The sequence below is a fragment of the Prionailurus bengalensis genome, chromosome D4 (genome assembly GCF_016509475.1).
Source record: "Prionailurus bengalensis isolate Pbe53 chromosome D4, Fcat_Pben_1.1_paternal_pri, whole genome shotgun sequence".
Taxonomy (NCBI): domain Eukaryota; kingdom Metazoa; phylum Chordata; class Mammalia; order Carnivora; family Felidae; genus Prionailurus; species Prionailurus bengalensis.
In genome coordinates, this window is record NC_057359.1 from 2,903,852 (window position 1) to 2,916,556 (window position 12,705).

Below are 12,705 nucleotides of genomic sequence, written 5' to 3' on the forward strand. Positions count from 1 at the left end.
CAGCTCAGAGCCTGGAGCCTGCTTTGGATTCTGTGTCTTCCTCTCTCTCTGCCCTTCCCCTGCTTGTGCTCTTTCTCTTTCTCAGAAATAAATAAACATTTAAAAAGAAAATTTTTTTTAATAAAAAATAAAAGAAATTGATCAATGCGGGACACCTGGGTGGCTCAGTCAGTTAGGTGGCCAACTCTTTTTTTTTTTTTTTTTTTTTTTTTTGAAAGAGAGAGAGACAGAGCGCAAGCAGGGGAGGGGCAGAGAGAGAGGGAGACACAGAATCCGAAGCAGGCTCCAGGCTCCGAGCTGTCAGCAGAGCCCGACATGTGTCTTGAACTCATGAATGGTGAGATCATGACCTGAGCTGAAGTTGGACTTGATTTAAGCTCAGGTCATGATCCCAAGGTCATAGGATTGAGCCTTCTTTAGGGAGCCTACTTGGCTTTCTCTCCTTCTGTCCCTCCCCTGCACACTCCCTCTCCGTCTGTACAAAAACAACCCCCCCAAAACAAACAGTGCTCTTACTCCCTACTTTCCATGACGTTAAATAAAACTCATGATTCCTGCCTACGCATTACTCTATAGTCTTTTTTTGAACCTTTGCAAGAATGTGCTTCTGACATATTGATTTATGGATCTTTATGCAAAAAAGCATATAGCCATGTAAAAAACTGTTCCTTCACCAGGGCAGTGCCCTCCCTGTGAAGATCACATTTCCCAGACAGATGTCCTAATCTGGGCTCAAATAAAAGTGTTTTCTTCTTTTATTAGAGTGCTTTCTGGTCAGTTTGCATCAACAGAGTCCAGTGAAGTGTCTTTGCTATTCTTGGCCCTTTTCTCATCCAAGGAACTTATTCTCTGAATGTGGTGTTTTTATTGCAATTAGACTGACATTATGATCAGTTTGGAGAGAATTTGTGTTTTAACCACATTATGGCTTCCCAAGCATGAACACACTGTATCTCTCCAGTCGCGTGTCTTTTTCTCTCTTAAAGGTTCACAATTTTGCTTATCAGGACTTTGTGTTTTACGTTGGTTTTTTTTTTCCCCCTTAGGCTTATCCCCAGTATGTGACATTTGATGCTAATGTAATCATATTTCTTTTTGCATGTCTTCTAGTTATTTGCTCTGGTAGGTAGGAATACAATTGACTTATGCATTGATCTTACATCCAGATATAAAGATAAGTGTATCAGTTGCAAAGTTTTAGATCTTCCTTTCCAATTACTGTAACTTCAATTTCTCCTTTATTGTGCTGGCTCTGACTTTCAGGACATTGCTCAATAGAATTGGAGATCATAGGAAATTTTAAAGAGAATACTTCTGATATTTCTTCGTAAGAATTCTGTTAAATGTTTTTTATAGTGGTCTCTATGAGGTTAACAAAGCTTCCTCCTACTTTTATCACTAAGAGAGGTATCACCAGTGAGTGGTGAGTTTACTGTTTATATTCTAAAAGCATGATGCATTTGTCAATTTTTTTTTTCTGCATGTTGGAGAGGAGCATCTTTTTTCTCCTTTGTGCTGCTAATTTTCTAACATTTCTAATATTACGCTACCTTTACATTTGTAGGATGGCAGGCTGTCTTTAAAAATGCAGTTGGGTGCAGTTGACCAGCATTTTACTTAGGGTGTTAACATGTATGTATCTGTTTGTGTGAGAGGGGCATTACTTTCCTTTCTCATATTGTCCGCGTTTGGTTTTTCAATCAACATTTTCTTGCCTGATAGAACAGACTCTTCTGCAAAGTCGTGTGGGTCCAGGGTTTTCTTTGGAAGACTTTTAGTTACTGCTTCAGTGTAATGGATATAGGAACCTTCGGTCTTTCTTTGTTTCTTGAGCCAGTGCAAGAAGAAAGGGGAAGCAGAACAGTAAAGACAGACACCAAATAGAAAATATAATAAAATGGCAGACTTAAAGCCGAAAGTCAGTCATTACATGAAGTGTGAAAGGCCTTAAATACCAATTAAGAGATGGAATAGTTTACCTAACTATACGGTGCCTACAAGAAATTCACTTCAAATAGAAAGATATAGGTAGGTTAAATGTAGAAGAATGGAAAAAGCTGTAGGATACAAACCCTGTTGAAAGAAAGGCTGAAGAGGTTATATTCGTATCAGACGGAGCAGACTTCAGAGTAAAGAGAATTACCAAGACAAGGAGGGACGTCACCTAATACGATGGTCTACTTGCCACGGAGACAGAGCCGTCTTAAGTGCAACCAATTAACAAAGTCGCCAAATCCACGCGGCAAAACTCAGCAGAACCACAGGGAGCCGAGGATTGAGCCCTGTGGAGCTCCCTCAGGCAGAAGAGTCAACAGAGACCAGGAAGGGCCAGCATTGATGGAAGGAGAGTCTTGAACACCCTTTCAACGAAACAGTGAAGGCCTCAACAAGATCCGGAAGTGATCATTCACGTTACCGGAGTCCCAGGAGGGTGAAAAAAAAAACCAAACCGTTGAATATTTTATAAAGTAGTATTGTATTTATAAAGAATTTATTATATTTATAAAGAATATTACAAACTAAGGATGTACAGATGAGTCCCTAATTCTGACACTGATACGTCTGTATTAAATGTACAAAAAAGTCTATGTGGATAATCCATGGTGTTTAAATCAGTGGTTAAATCTGTGATACAGGATTGTTGAGAAAGGAACGAACGGACACCTTATTTCTTTTAATAAATATTTTTTACTTCTTTAATTGTCAAAGATAAATGGGATAAAACTTCCTAGGAAGAGCGCTAGGAGTTTGGTGGGAATTGAGAATTACATTCAAAAGTACACTAACACTGAACAGCAGTGGGTGCGGTCGCTGAAGCTGGCATATGCAATCTGATGCTTTCTCACGTATAATTATTCACAGAAAAGTCAAGATGATGGAGAGTAAGCATTCAGAGCTCAAACTTGAGCTTTGTTCTATGTGCTCTCGGTCCTGAATGAGGTCATGACCTTGTGCTTGTATTAGTGGAACAGAGAGAAACTCGTATTTCAAATAATATACTGAGTCCTACTTACACACAGACTTGATCATCGGAAGCGTCTTCCACTGATGTGGTGAATAACTGCTTTTCATATAATATGTACATTTAAAATTTCAGCTTGTTTAGAACGGGAAATTGGGGTCAAGGCAGGCTTTGTACTTGCACTGCTGTCCTTCATATGATTGATGTGGAGGCCCAGAAGGGACAAAGAAAAAAAATGTTTATGCCAACTGTACGGTGCCTTCTAGACAGGCAGTTAATAACTGGAGCAGTCGAAAGAAAGAATGCATTCCCCAGGAGGAAGGCTCTCTTAGCACACTGCCTGGTCTGAATGACTGAATATGGACCGACGGGCTAGTTTTGCCCTTGACCTCTTTGTCACTGTGCTCAGTCCATGAGCAGGGTACAGTAGCTTCCCTCTTCCTATCAAGCGAAGTCTCTTTCTAACGGGGAGCCCCTGGTGAGGTGGTTCCTTCCGCCCCATCCCCCCATTCCTCCCAGTTACCTTTATCACATCTCATCTGACCTGATCTTGCTGAGAACATCAGCCACCCCACAGTCATCAAAATGCCCAAACTTATCAGCAAGGAGTCCAAGAATCCCTTCCCAGTCTGGCCCAATTCAGTTAGTTTTCTATTGGTGTTTTTACAAATTACAACAAACTTAGTGTCTTAAAACAGCACAAATTTATTATCTGACAGTAACAGAGATCAGAAGTCTGAAATAGGTGTTACTGGGCTCAGATCAAGGAGTCTGTAGACCTGTGTTCTTTCTGGGACTTTCGGGGAGAAGCCACCCATTCCTTTTCCAGGCTCAAGGGGCCACCTGCGTTCGTACCACTCTGACTTCTCATTCTGGGACAGCTCCTCCTCTGGCCCTCTTGCCTCCCTTGTTAGGACCCTCGTGATACCCCTGGACCAGCCACTATAACGCAGGGTCATCGCACCATCTCAGACAAGGTAACATATCCACAGGTTCCGGGGATCGGGATATGGACATCTCTGGGGCTGTTTTTGTCTATGACCTCGAACCTCCCAGATTCACGCCCCATGGCCTTCCTTCCCTTGACCTCTGCATTCTACATTCCCAGCACATACCGGGTTTCCACCTGCAGGTCCCTGACAGTGCACAGTAGTGGTTAAGAGGCCAAACTCTGGAGTCTGACTGTTGGGGTTCAAATCAGTGTCTGCCACTTACTTGCTAAATGGATTTGGACAAGTAGTTATTGGTGTTGTTTTCACCTGGATCTAAATACGATTATAAGGGAAAAAGGTAAAGGACGCCACAAGGAAGCAGTTACCCAAATCCAGACTGCTTGCTGTTCCGCAGGCACCACTGGCCTGCTTTCTCATTGAAATCTCTATTATAAAGGATGGTGGGTCACCTTGTGTGTGTGGGGGGGGGGGGGGTGAGGGATGGATCCAACCAAATTGCATGTTGGGGCCCAGGTCTGGATGTGGAGGTCAAAAGGGAGACAGTCAGGGAAATGTGACTCTAAACCAGCCCTCAGAGGATCATAAGAATTATAGAAGTGTAATAGTGGCATGGTGCTAAATATTCTTAAAGTTTTTCTTAAGACCTACCCCATAAATACAGCGATATACTCATAAGCACCCTTTTAAAGCGAAATGACATTATACCTGGGACTCTCCTTAAAGATGTGCAGGGAAAAAGGAAGAGGGGAGTACGTGAAACAAGATGGCCAGAACATTAACCGCTAAGCTCAGTGACTGGTACCCCGGACGTGATTATACTATTCCACTTTTCCACCTAAAATTTTCCTCGATACGTCTCTGTAAAAATAAATCTCCTAGAAAGCTACTCATTCCTAGGCTCTGCCAGAAAGCCAGAGGTCCCCCTGTCCACCTCCCGTGACGGTTTATCACATCTTTACCATCACCGCACCTCATTACCCCCAATTATTCAGGCCTCCGAATGCTCGCCCGGTGCTGGGCACAGGTGGCCCGCAGAGGCGCTGGGCAGGGGCGGGACCCAGCAGGTGCGGCGCGCAGGTGGGCGGCGGGGGCACCAGCAGGTGCGGGACCGGGTGGGATCCCCGCCCTGCGCCCGCCGATGCTCCTGCTCCAGCGGCGATCCACACCGGTCCCGAAGCGCAGGGCGTGTGCCCGGCGCGGAACGCGAGGCGTCAGTCACCACGAGGTCGCTCTGCCACCTACAGACAGCGGGTTCACGGGTCCGCGTACTTCCTCCGGCGACCTCAGTCTGCCCGACGTGGGCTCCGGACCGCGCCGCCCAGGGCCTGGCCACGCCCGCCCGCCGCGGGCGCCGTTACCTCCCGGTCCCGAGGCCAGGCCCGCGGCGGCAGGGGAGCTGGCTCCCCCCCCTCCCCACGCCCGGACTGCCTCACCTCCCACGCTTCCAAAGCCCTTCTTGGGCCGCCCAGACTGCGCCTGCGCGAAGGCGGACGCTAGGCGCGCAACCCCACCGCGCTTCTCCAAGCCCCGCGATACCTCACCCCTCGCGCCGACCCGCCCACCCAACGGCTCGGCGGACCTGGAACGTTCTAAACTTCTGCGCACGCGCCCTGCGGCCTTTAACATCCCGGCTCCGCCCTCCTCGGCCACGCCCCTTTCCTTCGGGGAGCTTTTCGTCCCCACGTCTTGCCAATCATCCACTTCTTCCCTGGAGCGACCTCGCAACAGGTCTCTGATTGGCTCATCATGGGAGCCAACGCCTAGGATGGGGGGTGGCGATAGGCTGTGAGCCGGTCTCGCCTCCCGGCAGTTTGCGCGAAGCGTGATTGGCCGACGCCTCCGTCCAATCAGCGGTGGGCTGTCGGATTCAAACCGGGAGCGTTCGGCCTGCGGTCGGTTGGTCGCAGTCGAGTCGTTGGCTTGGCCCGACGTGGACGTGTGGTCCTGCTGCGCCCGCTCTTCGAGCCCCGTCGCTCCCGCCCGCCCGCAGGATGGCTCACAAGCAGATCTACTACTCGGACAAGTACTTCGACGAGCATTACGAGTACCGGTGAGGGGCCAGCCGGCCGGGCTCTGGGCGGAACCGAAGTCGGGGTCGCAGCGCGGCGGCCGGGGTTCGGGTCGGGGCCCGAGGTCGGAGGTCGGGTCGGGCCGGGGTTGAAGGACGGGGGGCCGGGGTCGAGGCCGGGTCGCCCCCGCCCGGGCGGGCGCGTGCGGCCCGCCGGCCTCCGCCCTTTGTTCGCGGAGGCGAGGAGGCCAAGCGGGCCAGGGGGCGAGCTGCCTGGCTGGGGGGTCGGGGTTCGGCGGACCGGGGCAGGCGGCGGGGCGCCTACCCCTCCCTCTAGTCAAGGCCGTGTCCCGCGGCCTCGGTGTGCCGGCCAGGGGGGCCTTCGGCTCCCTAGTCGCCGTGAGACGCGCCCGGACTCCCCGCGGCGGTGGGACCAGCAGCGAGGACGCGGCGGCTGGGAGGCGCTCGGCACTTCCGGCCGTGGCCGTGCGGGGGGCCGGCACCCTCCGGGCGGGGCTCGGGGGCGGGGCTCGAGTCGGTGTTTCTCCGCTCTTCTGGGTCTTAGAAATGTGTTTTCTGGGGAAAAACGGGGCGTGTTTCCGGGCAGCTCTACCGATTAGTCATTCCTGCCCCGGCTAGAAAATGCGGTTTTCTTGCCACACGTGGATTTGAAGTCTGCCCGCCCAGTTTTGTAGAGGAAGAGCACAGACACGGTTCTCCCGTGGTGCGTGGGCCTAACGTGCAGTGGCGCGCTGCGGGCGTCCGACGGCGGGCAATCGGGGCTGGGACGGGGCGTCCTGCACCGGGGGGCCCCAAGTGGGGAAGGTACTTTCCGGGACTCGGGGCGGTACTTCCGCCCTTGGTTTCCGGACCCCGGCGCGGTTAGTGAGGAGCACCGCGCAAGGTAGACCCCCCCCCCCCCAGGCTCGTAGCCCAGCTAGCCGAGCGGTTCGTGGGGGGAGAGGGCAGCGGCAAATTGGGTCTGTTGGGTGTTTGGTTTGTGCTGTAGGTACAGACGTGGCTTTTCCTAGTTTCCTTATGCTGAGGCTCCTCTGCGCCTGGACTTGCAGACCAGGTCCTGTCGGCAGTCGGCCGTCCGCCCTCCTCGGCCGTGTCTTGTTGCTCAGAGCCTCCCGCGTACCTGGCCTTGGCCTCTGCCCCCGCGCCCGCGGTCGGGAGGGGAACGTTGGCTTTCGGCAGTATTTTCTCACACGGAGTTGGGAAGCGTCCCTGTGCAGTCAGCCGCAGTTCTCTCGGTGAGGCTGCTTCCACCTCCCGGTGTTACCTGGCCGGAAACAGCCTGTTCCCGCGGTTGTGCGTAGCGTTGGCTCCATTGCGCTTCTCTGGGAGAAATGGAACAGCCGTTGCTGTAGAAGGCGGAGACGACATTTGTAGAGCCTTGAACGTGTCTGTTAAAGCAGCATTTCGAGGGAGCACAAAACACACGTTTATTGGCTGGCTGTACTAGCAGGACGGCTTCGGGTCAGAGGTTGGCTGTCAGTAAGTATGGGGGCCTCACGTTACCTGTGGGTTTTCAACCGCGCAGGGGGTCAGGGCCCCTGACCCCGTGTTGTTCAGGGCTCAACTGTAGTTCACTGGCACTGGTAAAAAGAGCATAATTGGGTTCCGCAGCCTCGTGGCAGGTCTGGCAACACAGTTGTTTTGAGGCTCATTTCTTTTTTGTAAATAATACGAAACGGGTATTTAATTCACCAGTCACAGACTTAAGTTGATGACTGAGTGCTAATGGGCTCTGGGTTCCGTTTTCTCCCGTGCGGAAAAGGGTCACCCCACCTGGCCAACGGACTCAGGTGGTAGATATTTTACACAGGTCAAGAAACGTGGTTATGGATGACTGTGCAACTTTACTGCTACTGGGAATGGTGGTTTATAAAGATTTTTTTACTGTAATTAAGCAGGGTGCACATTTGTTCTTAAGTTGTGTGAAGTTACAATTATGTTCTTGATGGTTTGACATTGGAGAGTATTGCAAGCCTTCCTGAAAAAACTTAGTAAGTTTTGGATATAGGTCATCTGGATAGAAGTCTGTAACTTATGGAAAACTGAAGGTCGTTGTGTAAGGTTGTCAGGCACATGTATATGTGGGACTTGGGTTTGTTTTTGACTTGGATTTGGAAAAAACTTCTAGGGTACATAAGGACTTGTGTGTGCTGCAAATCTATAACGTTGAGTAGTGGGAAACCCAAATTAACAAATTAGTTTTTTTTCCCTCTTCTGTGAAAGGCTGCGTGGGTCTGGGACGACCGTTCTACAGTCAGAAACCATCTCCCATTTACAAGGCTTCTGTGGTCTTAGATGGCTTCTCTGGCTCCCTGATCACATCGGTCGGCTTCATAACCAACAGGAAAGAACGAGGAAGAGAGTTGGGCACGTTCTTCCCTTTTGAAGGCAGTTTCCATCAGTGGCATATTTTCTCCTTACACCCTATTGGCCAGGATTTAAGTCCTCAGAGGTAGCTGTAGGGCTGGTTGGGATGTTTTGGAGAACCATGAGCCTGATTTCAGGTATGGGGCTTCTGTTCCTGAAGAACATGGGGACAAGTAGCAAGCAGTCTCTTGGAGAAGAAAAGAGGAGTCCTAAAAAAATGTCTTCTGCTTTTCGACCATATATGCTTCTCTCCGTATTTTGAACATAGGCCATCAAAAATCAGAATTAGAGATATTAGATGGTTCTGAAGATTGATGCCAACAGTAACATAACAAGAGTTGCTTGAAAAATCTTTATTTTGAACTCAGATTTTGAGTACCCTGAAAATGTATTTCTAAAGTGCTCATAATTGTAGGAAAGGTGTATTTACTAATTCTTGGCTGTATCTTAACAGGCATGTCATGCTACCCAGAGAACTTTCCAAACAAGTACCAAAAACCCATCTGATGTCTGAAGAGGAGTGGAGGAGACTCGGTGTCCAGCAGAGTCTAGGCTGGGTCCACTACATGATTCATGAGCCGGGTAAGTTCTGCCATTTAGGGAGGCATTAACTGAGATAAAATAGTAGGGTTGCACTTGTTGAAAATTGTTGAGTAATATTTGATACTGAGTGATAATCCCAAAGTAACCAGTGAGTTTGAATGGCCGATTGCTTTCCTCCCTAGAAAGAATTTCCATTTTATAAAGTACATAATACACGAGTGAAAGTGACACGTTATTTTACCTGCAAAAAGACAAGGAGTAGAAACAAATAGGCAATTCTGTTTTATTTTAAAATGTCTTTTTTTTAATGTGTTGTTATTAATAGTATCTAATTTTGCCAGGAGTATATTTATAATGCTGGTGTTCCCTCCCACCCCTGCCTTTGAAAACGAGGAACTTATTTTAAGATACTTTGAAGTGTCCTCAAGTTCTATGCATAGAAGTTAATGCAATTTGAAGTGATTTTGGTTTGACTTTTTGTTTAGCCTTCTAGTAAGGGATAATTGTTATCTACCACATTAAGATGAAATTAGATAATATAGTGAACCGTGCTATGTGTGTGGTGCATTATGAGTGTTTGTGTTGATGTGTGAGGTTTTCCAGATATGAGATGGTAAAGTAAAACTTGTGGGGCTAAATTCTACCTTTGTGTTACTAATAAATCTAACTTAAACAACTTCTAATGCTTTCGACAAAGTTTGAAGGCATACTATAGCAGCTGAATTAGGTGAAACTAGAGCAGTCTTGTTTTCTGCTTGTTGAAGAAAATCAGCAGTAGCAGCATCAGAAACTGAATTAAAGGATTGGGGCATTTAATCGTATCCCAGTTCAAAAAGCTCTTTCTCCAGCTAATACCAGAGCAAACTGGGGAACTAGGGAACCCGGGGCCCCCACTTACAAAGAAACAACCTTTGGGAATGGGCCCCAGGGATCTGTACTTTCTACAGGCCGGTGGGTTTTGATTTTGGTATTCGGTGTCTTTTTCTAATGGAGAGAGGTAACCTTTCTCTTTTGCACCGGAATGGAGATTCTAAAGGTAGGAACCGTTTTCTTCAAAGTGATTTCTCTACTTAGTTAGCGTCTCTTTCTCCAGGGTAGGTAAAATGAAAAAAACTTGGAGGGGAATATTGACATTATCATCTTGTTTTCTGTTTACAGTTGACAGTGACTTGAAGCAAAATGTATTTCGGATACTTCAATAAGTAACAGTTGATCGTGGATTGATTTTATTTTGCTTCAATTCAGAATTTGAATTTTGGATTTAGTGAATGAAAATTAACTGTATTGTATTAAAATTATATAAAATATTTTGTTTCCACAGAACCACATATTCTTCTCTTTAGACGACCTCTTCCAAAAGAACAACAAAAATGAAGTCTATCTGGGGATGGTCAATTAAATCTTTTTCAAATTTAATGTATATGTGTATATAAGGTAGTATTCAGTGAATACTTGAAAAATGTACAAATCGTTCATCCATACCTGTGCATCAGCTGTATTCTTCACAGCAACAGAGCTCAGTTAAATGCAACTGCAAGTAGGTTACTGTAAGGTATTCAAGATAAATTGCTTCTAGTCAGTTTTTCTCTTAATATAAGTGCCTGTTTGACTTTGCCTGTTATTTTTGTTAAATAAAGTTTATATGTTGCATTTATTTACTGGGGTTTGTTTATTTAAAACCATTTTTGTTTTAATGTTTATTCAGTCATTTTGAGAGAGAGTGCCAATGGGGGAGGGACAGAGAGAATCCCAAGCAGCCTCCTGGCTGTCAGGGGGGAGGGGGTGGGGGAGGGAGGCTTGATTTCACGAACCTTGAATCATGATCTCACGAACCTTGAATCATGACTCGAGTGGAGATCAAGAGTCAGGCTTAACTGAGCCACCCAGGTGCCCCAAGGGGTTTTTCTTAAGGTTAATTTGTGTCTACTGAGGTGGTTAGATGATTTCAGTTTTACAATGTTGGTCTGGAGGAGATAAATGTAAAGAAATATTAAATGGGTTTAAAAAGGCTTGGTTTGATGAGGGTACCATGAGTTCACTTAAAAAAAAAAAAAACAGGACTAAGTTTCATAGAGACATTAGATTTCACTGCTCTGCTGTTAGTTTAGTTCCTGGAGAACGGTCCAATGTGTCTAAGAACTGTCCCATCTGGAAAAAAACAAAAAACTGTCCCATCTGGTGGCCTTAAGGGAAACCACTGAATCCTGTTCGGCTCCATTTACCAAGTAGGCGTAATGCTCCCCAGAAAATACCACCGCAGTTTTAAAGTTGAAAGGCACTGTGAAACACCTTTTATTCCAGATACATGTTGTGTCTGTCAAATTGCCTTCAGCTGCTACCGTACTCTAGGGTGGATGCAAACACACACTGTCTTTGCTGTGCTGGGGAACACTTTCAGATGACAGTCTGGTGTCCCTCCTCTGCTCCTCTGTCTTCATACGTGGATGAGGACTGCAAATCCTACCAGTGGTGCTGAGCAGCAGCCTAGAACTCCTTTCTGCCCCTGGGGGCCCAGGGGTAGCAAGCAAGATGACAGAATTGCTGTGTGAGCCTTGTTGCCCTGTGGGTAAACCAAACGGTACAGAGTGAGAGGGGACACCGGCCTCGGCCTCCAGCAGCGGTGGCTGCCAGTTCCTAGGCCCAAACCTGGTGAACCTAGCCGTCCCCATTTCCCGCCTTAAATTCCTGCTGGTCCGCGAACCCAAGCGTCCATACTGGGGGCTGCAAACCTGCGGCTGGGCTCCTAATTAACCCCTACTGGCCAGACAGCCCGCGGGGGGCGGGAGGGTGGTGGTGCCCAACCCAACCCCCAGGCCGCCCGCGCCCGCCACGGCCACACCACGCCACTTTCCCTGACTTCTTTCCTCGCGGTCACCGGCTGTCCGCCGGAAGGAACGCGGCAGCCGTGAACTGACTTTCCGTGCTCACTTCCCGGGTGCTGGAAGTCCGTGCTTTCCTCGGCTCCACACACCACGTGGTACGCGGCCCCTTCCTCCACCTCCGGTGTCTCCCGCCCCGCCCCGCCCCACGCGGGCCCCGCGCGGCCGCCGCCCTGCGCACTTCCGGCCGGGAGCGGGGCGGGGCCGGGCGCGTTTCTGTGACGCGCTTCCCGGCGTCCTCTCCGAAGGCGGAAAAGCGGGGGGGAGGAGCGCGGCGCGTCCGTGCCACCTGCCGACGGGGCGGCTGCTGGCCTCGAGGGCAGGGTCTCCCCCGAGCCGTGCGCCATGGCGTCGGAGGGGCCGCGGGAGCCCGCGGGCGAGGTGAGGACGGCGCCCCGCACTGGGGCGGCGGGGCGGCCTCCTAAGCGGGGGAGGACGCGGCCCCTGGAGGGAGGCCGTCCTGGTGCCCGGGGGAGGCGACCCCGCGCCGCCTCGCCGCGCTCGTGGAGGGGAGCGGCCGGCTTCCAGTAGCGGTGCGAACGTGCGCTGGAGCGGTAGCCGCCGCCGGCCCGCCGCGAAGGGAAGAGTGTGCTTTGTAAGCGCGTCCGCGGAAGTCAATGTTAGTGCGCTTCAAGAAACCGAAAGAGCGGGTTTTACGTCCAAGTCCCAAGGGTGTGGGGCGCTAGGACGATTTCTAGCAAAGCCTGCCTCTGCGTCCCCACAAGACAGCTCTTAATGGTTCGCCGAGCGAAAAGCAACGGTTTTATGTAACTTTTGAGAAATTCGGTGGAGGTAAACTTGCGCGGTGCGTTTGTGTTTCCGTTGGCCGCTGGCGGGCGGTTGTGGGTTTTCCCGGACTCAGGTGGAGAGAGGTCGGAATCCCCGCACTGCGGGTGGGAGCGAAGGGGGCGCTGTCCGTTGTCCTCACTACGTGTTCTGGATGGGATTTTATTTCCGCTCTCACTGCCTGCC

The 12,705-nt window shown here is 49.6% G+C and overlaps 2 protein-coding genes and 1 long non-coding RNA gene across 12 annotated transcripts in view; 2 read left to right on the forward strand and 1 right to left on the reverse strand.

The window, feature by feature from the left end:
• The first annotated feature begins 3,652 nt into the window (after window positions 1-3,652).
• CKS2 (CDC28 protein kinase regulatory subunit 2) lies at window positions 3,653-10,508 on the forward strand. The gene is made up of 3 exons (XM_043567470.1): window positions 3,653-5,965; window positions 8,766-8,893; window positions 10,176-10,508. The coding sequence occupies exons 1-3, from the start codon at window positions 5,907-5,909 to the stop codon at window positions 10,226-10,228; spliced, it is 240 nt and encodes a 79-aa protein (XP_043423405.1). The 5' UTR covers window positions 3,653-5,906; the 3' UTR covers window positions 10,229-10,508.
• Window positions 10,509-11,130: 622 nt separating this feature from the next.
• LOC122474561 lies at window positions 11,131-11,899 on the reverse strand. 2 transcript variants are annotated; one of them, XR_006294938.1, is made up of 2 exons: window positions 11,783-11,899; window positions 11,131-11,414 (listed from the first exon to the last, which is right to left on the reverse strand). It is a non-coding gene; the product is annotated as an uncharacterized LOC122474561 (long non-coding RNA). The 2 variants fall into 2 exon arrangements; XR_006294937.1 differs by having other exon boundaries at window positions 11,770-11,899.
• Window positions 11,900-11,957: 58 nt separating this feature from the next.
• The window catches only part of SECISBP2 (SECIS binding protein 2), a 40,590-nt gene continuing 39,842 nt past the window's right edge, over window positions 11,958-12,705 (forward strand). For 4 of the 9 annotated variants that reach the window (XM_043567076.1, XM_043567083.1, XM_043567079.1 and 1 more), the window contains exon 1: window positions 11,960-12,114. In XM_043567076.1, coding sequence (XP_043423011.1) covers window positions 12,079-12,114 — 36 coding nt within the window. In that variant the 5' untranslated portion in view covers window positions 11,960-12,078. Of the gene's footprint in view, window positions 12,115-12,705 lie in introns of all 9 variants that reach the window. The other 5 variants (XM_043567078.1, XM_043567077.1, XM_043567080.1 and 2 more) reach the window with 3 other exon arrangements.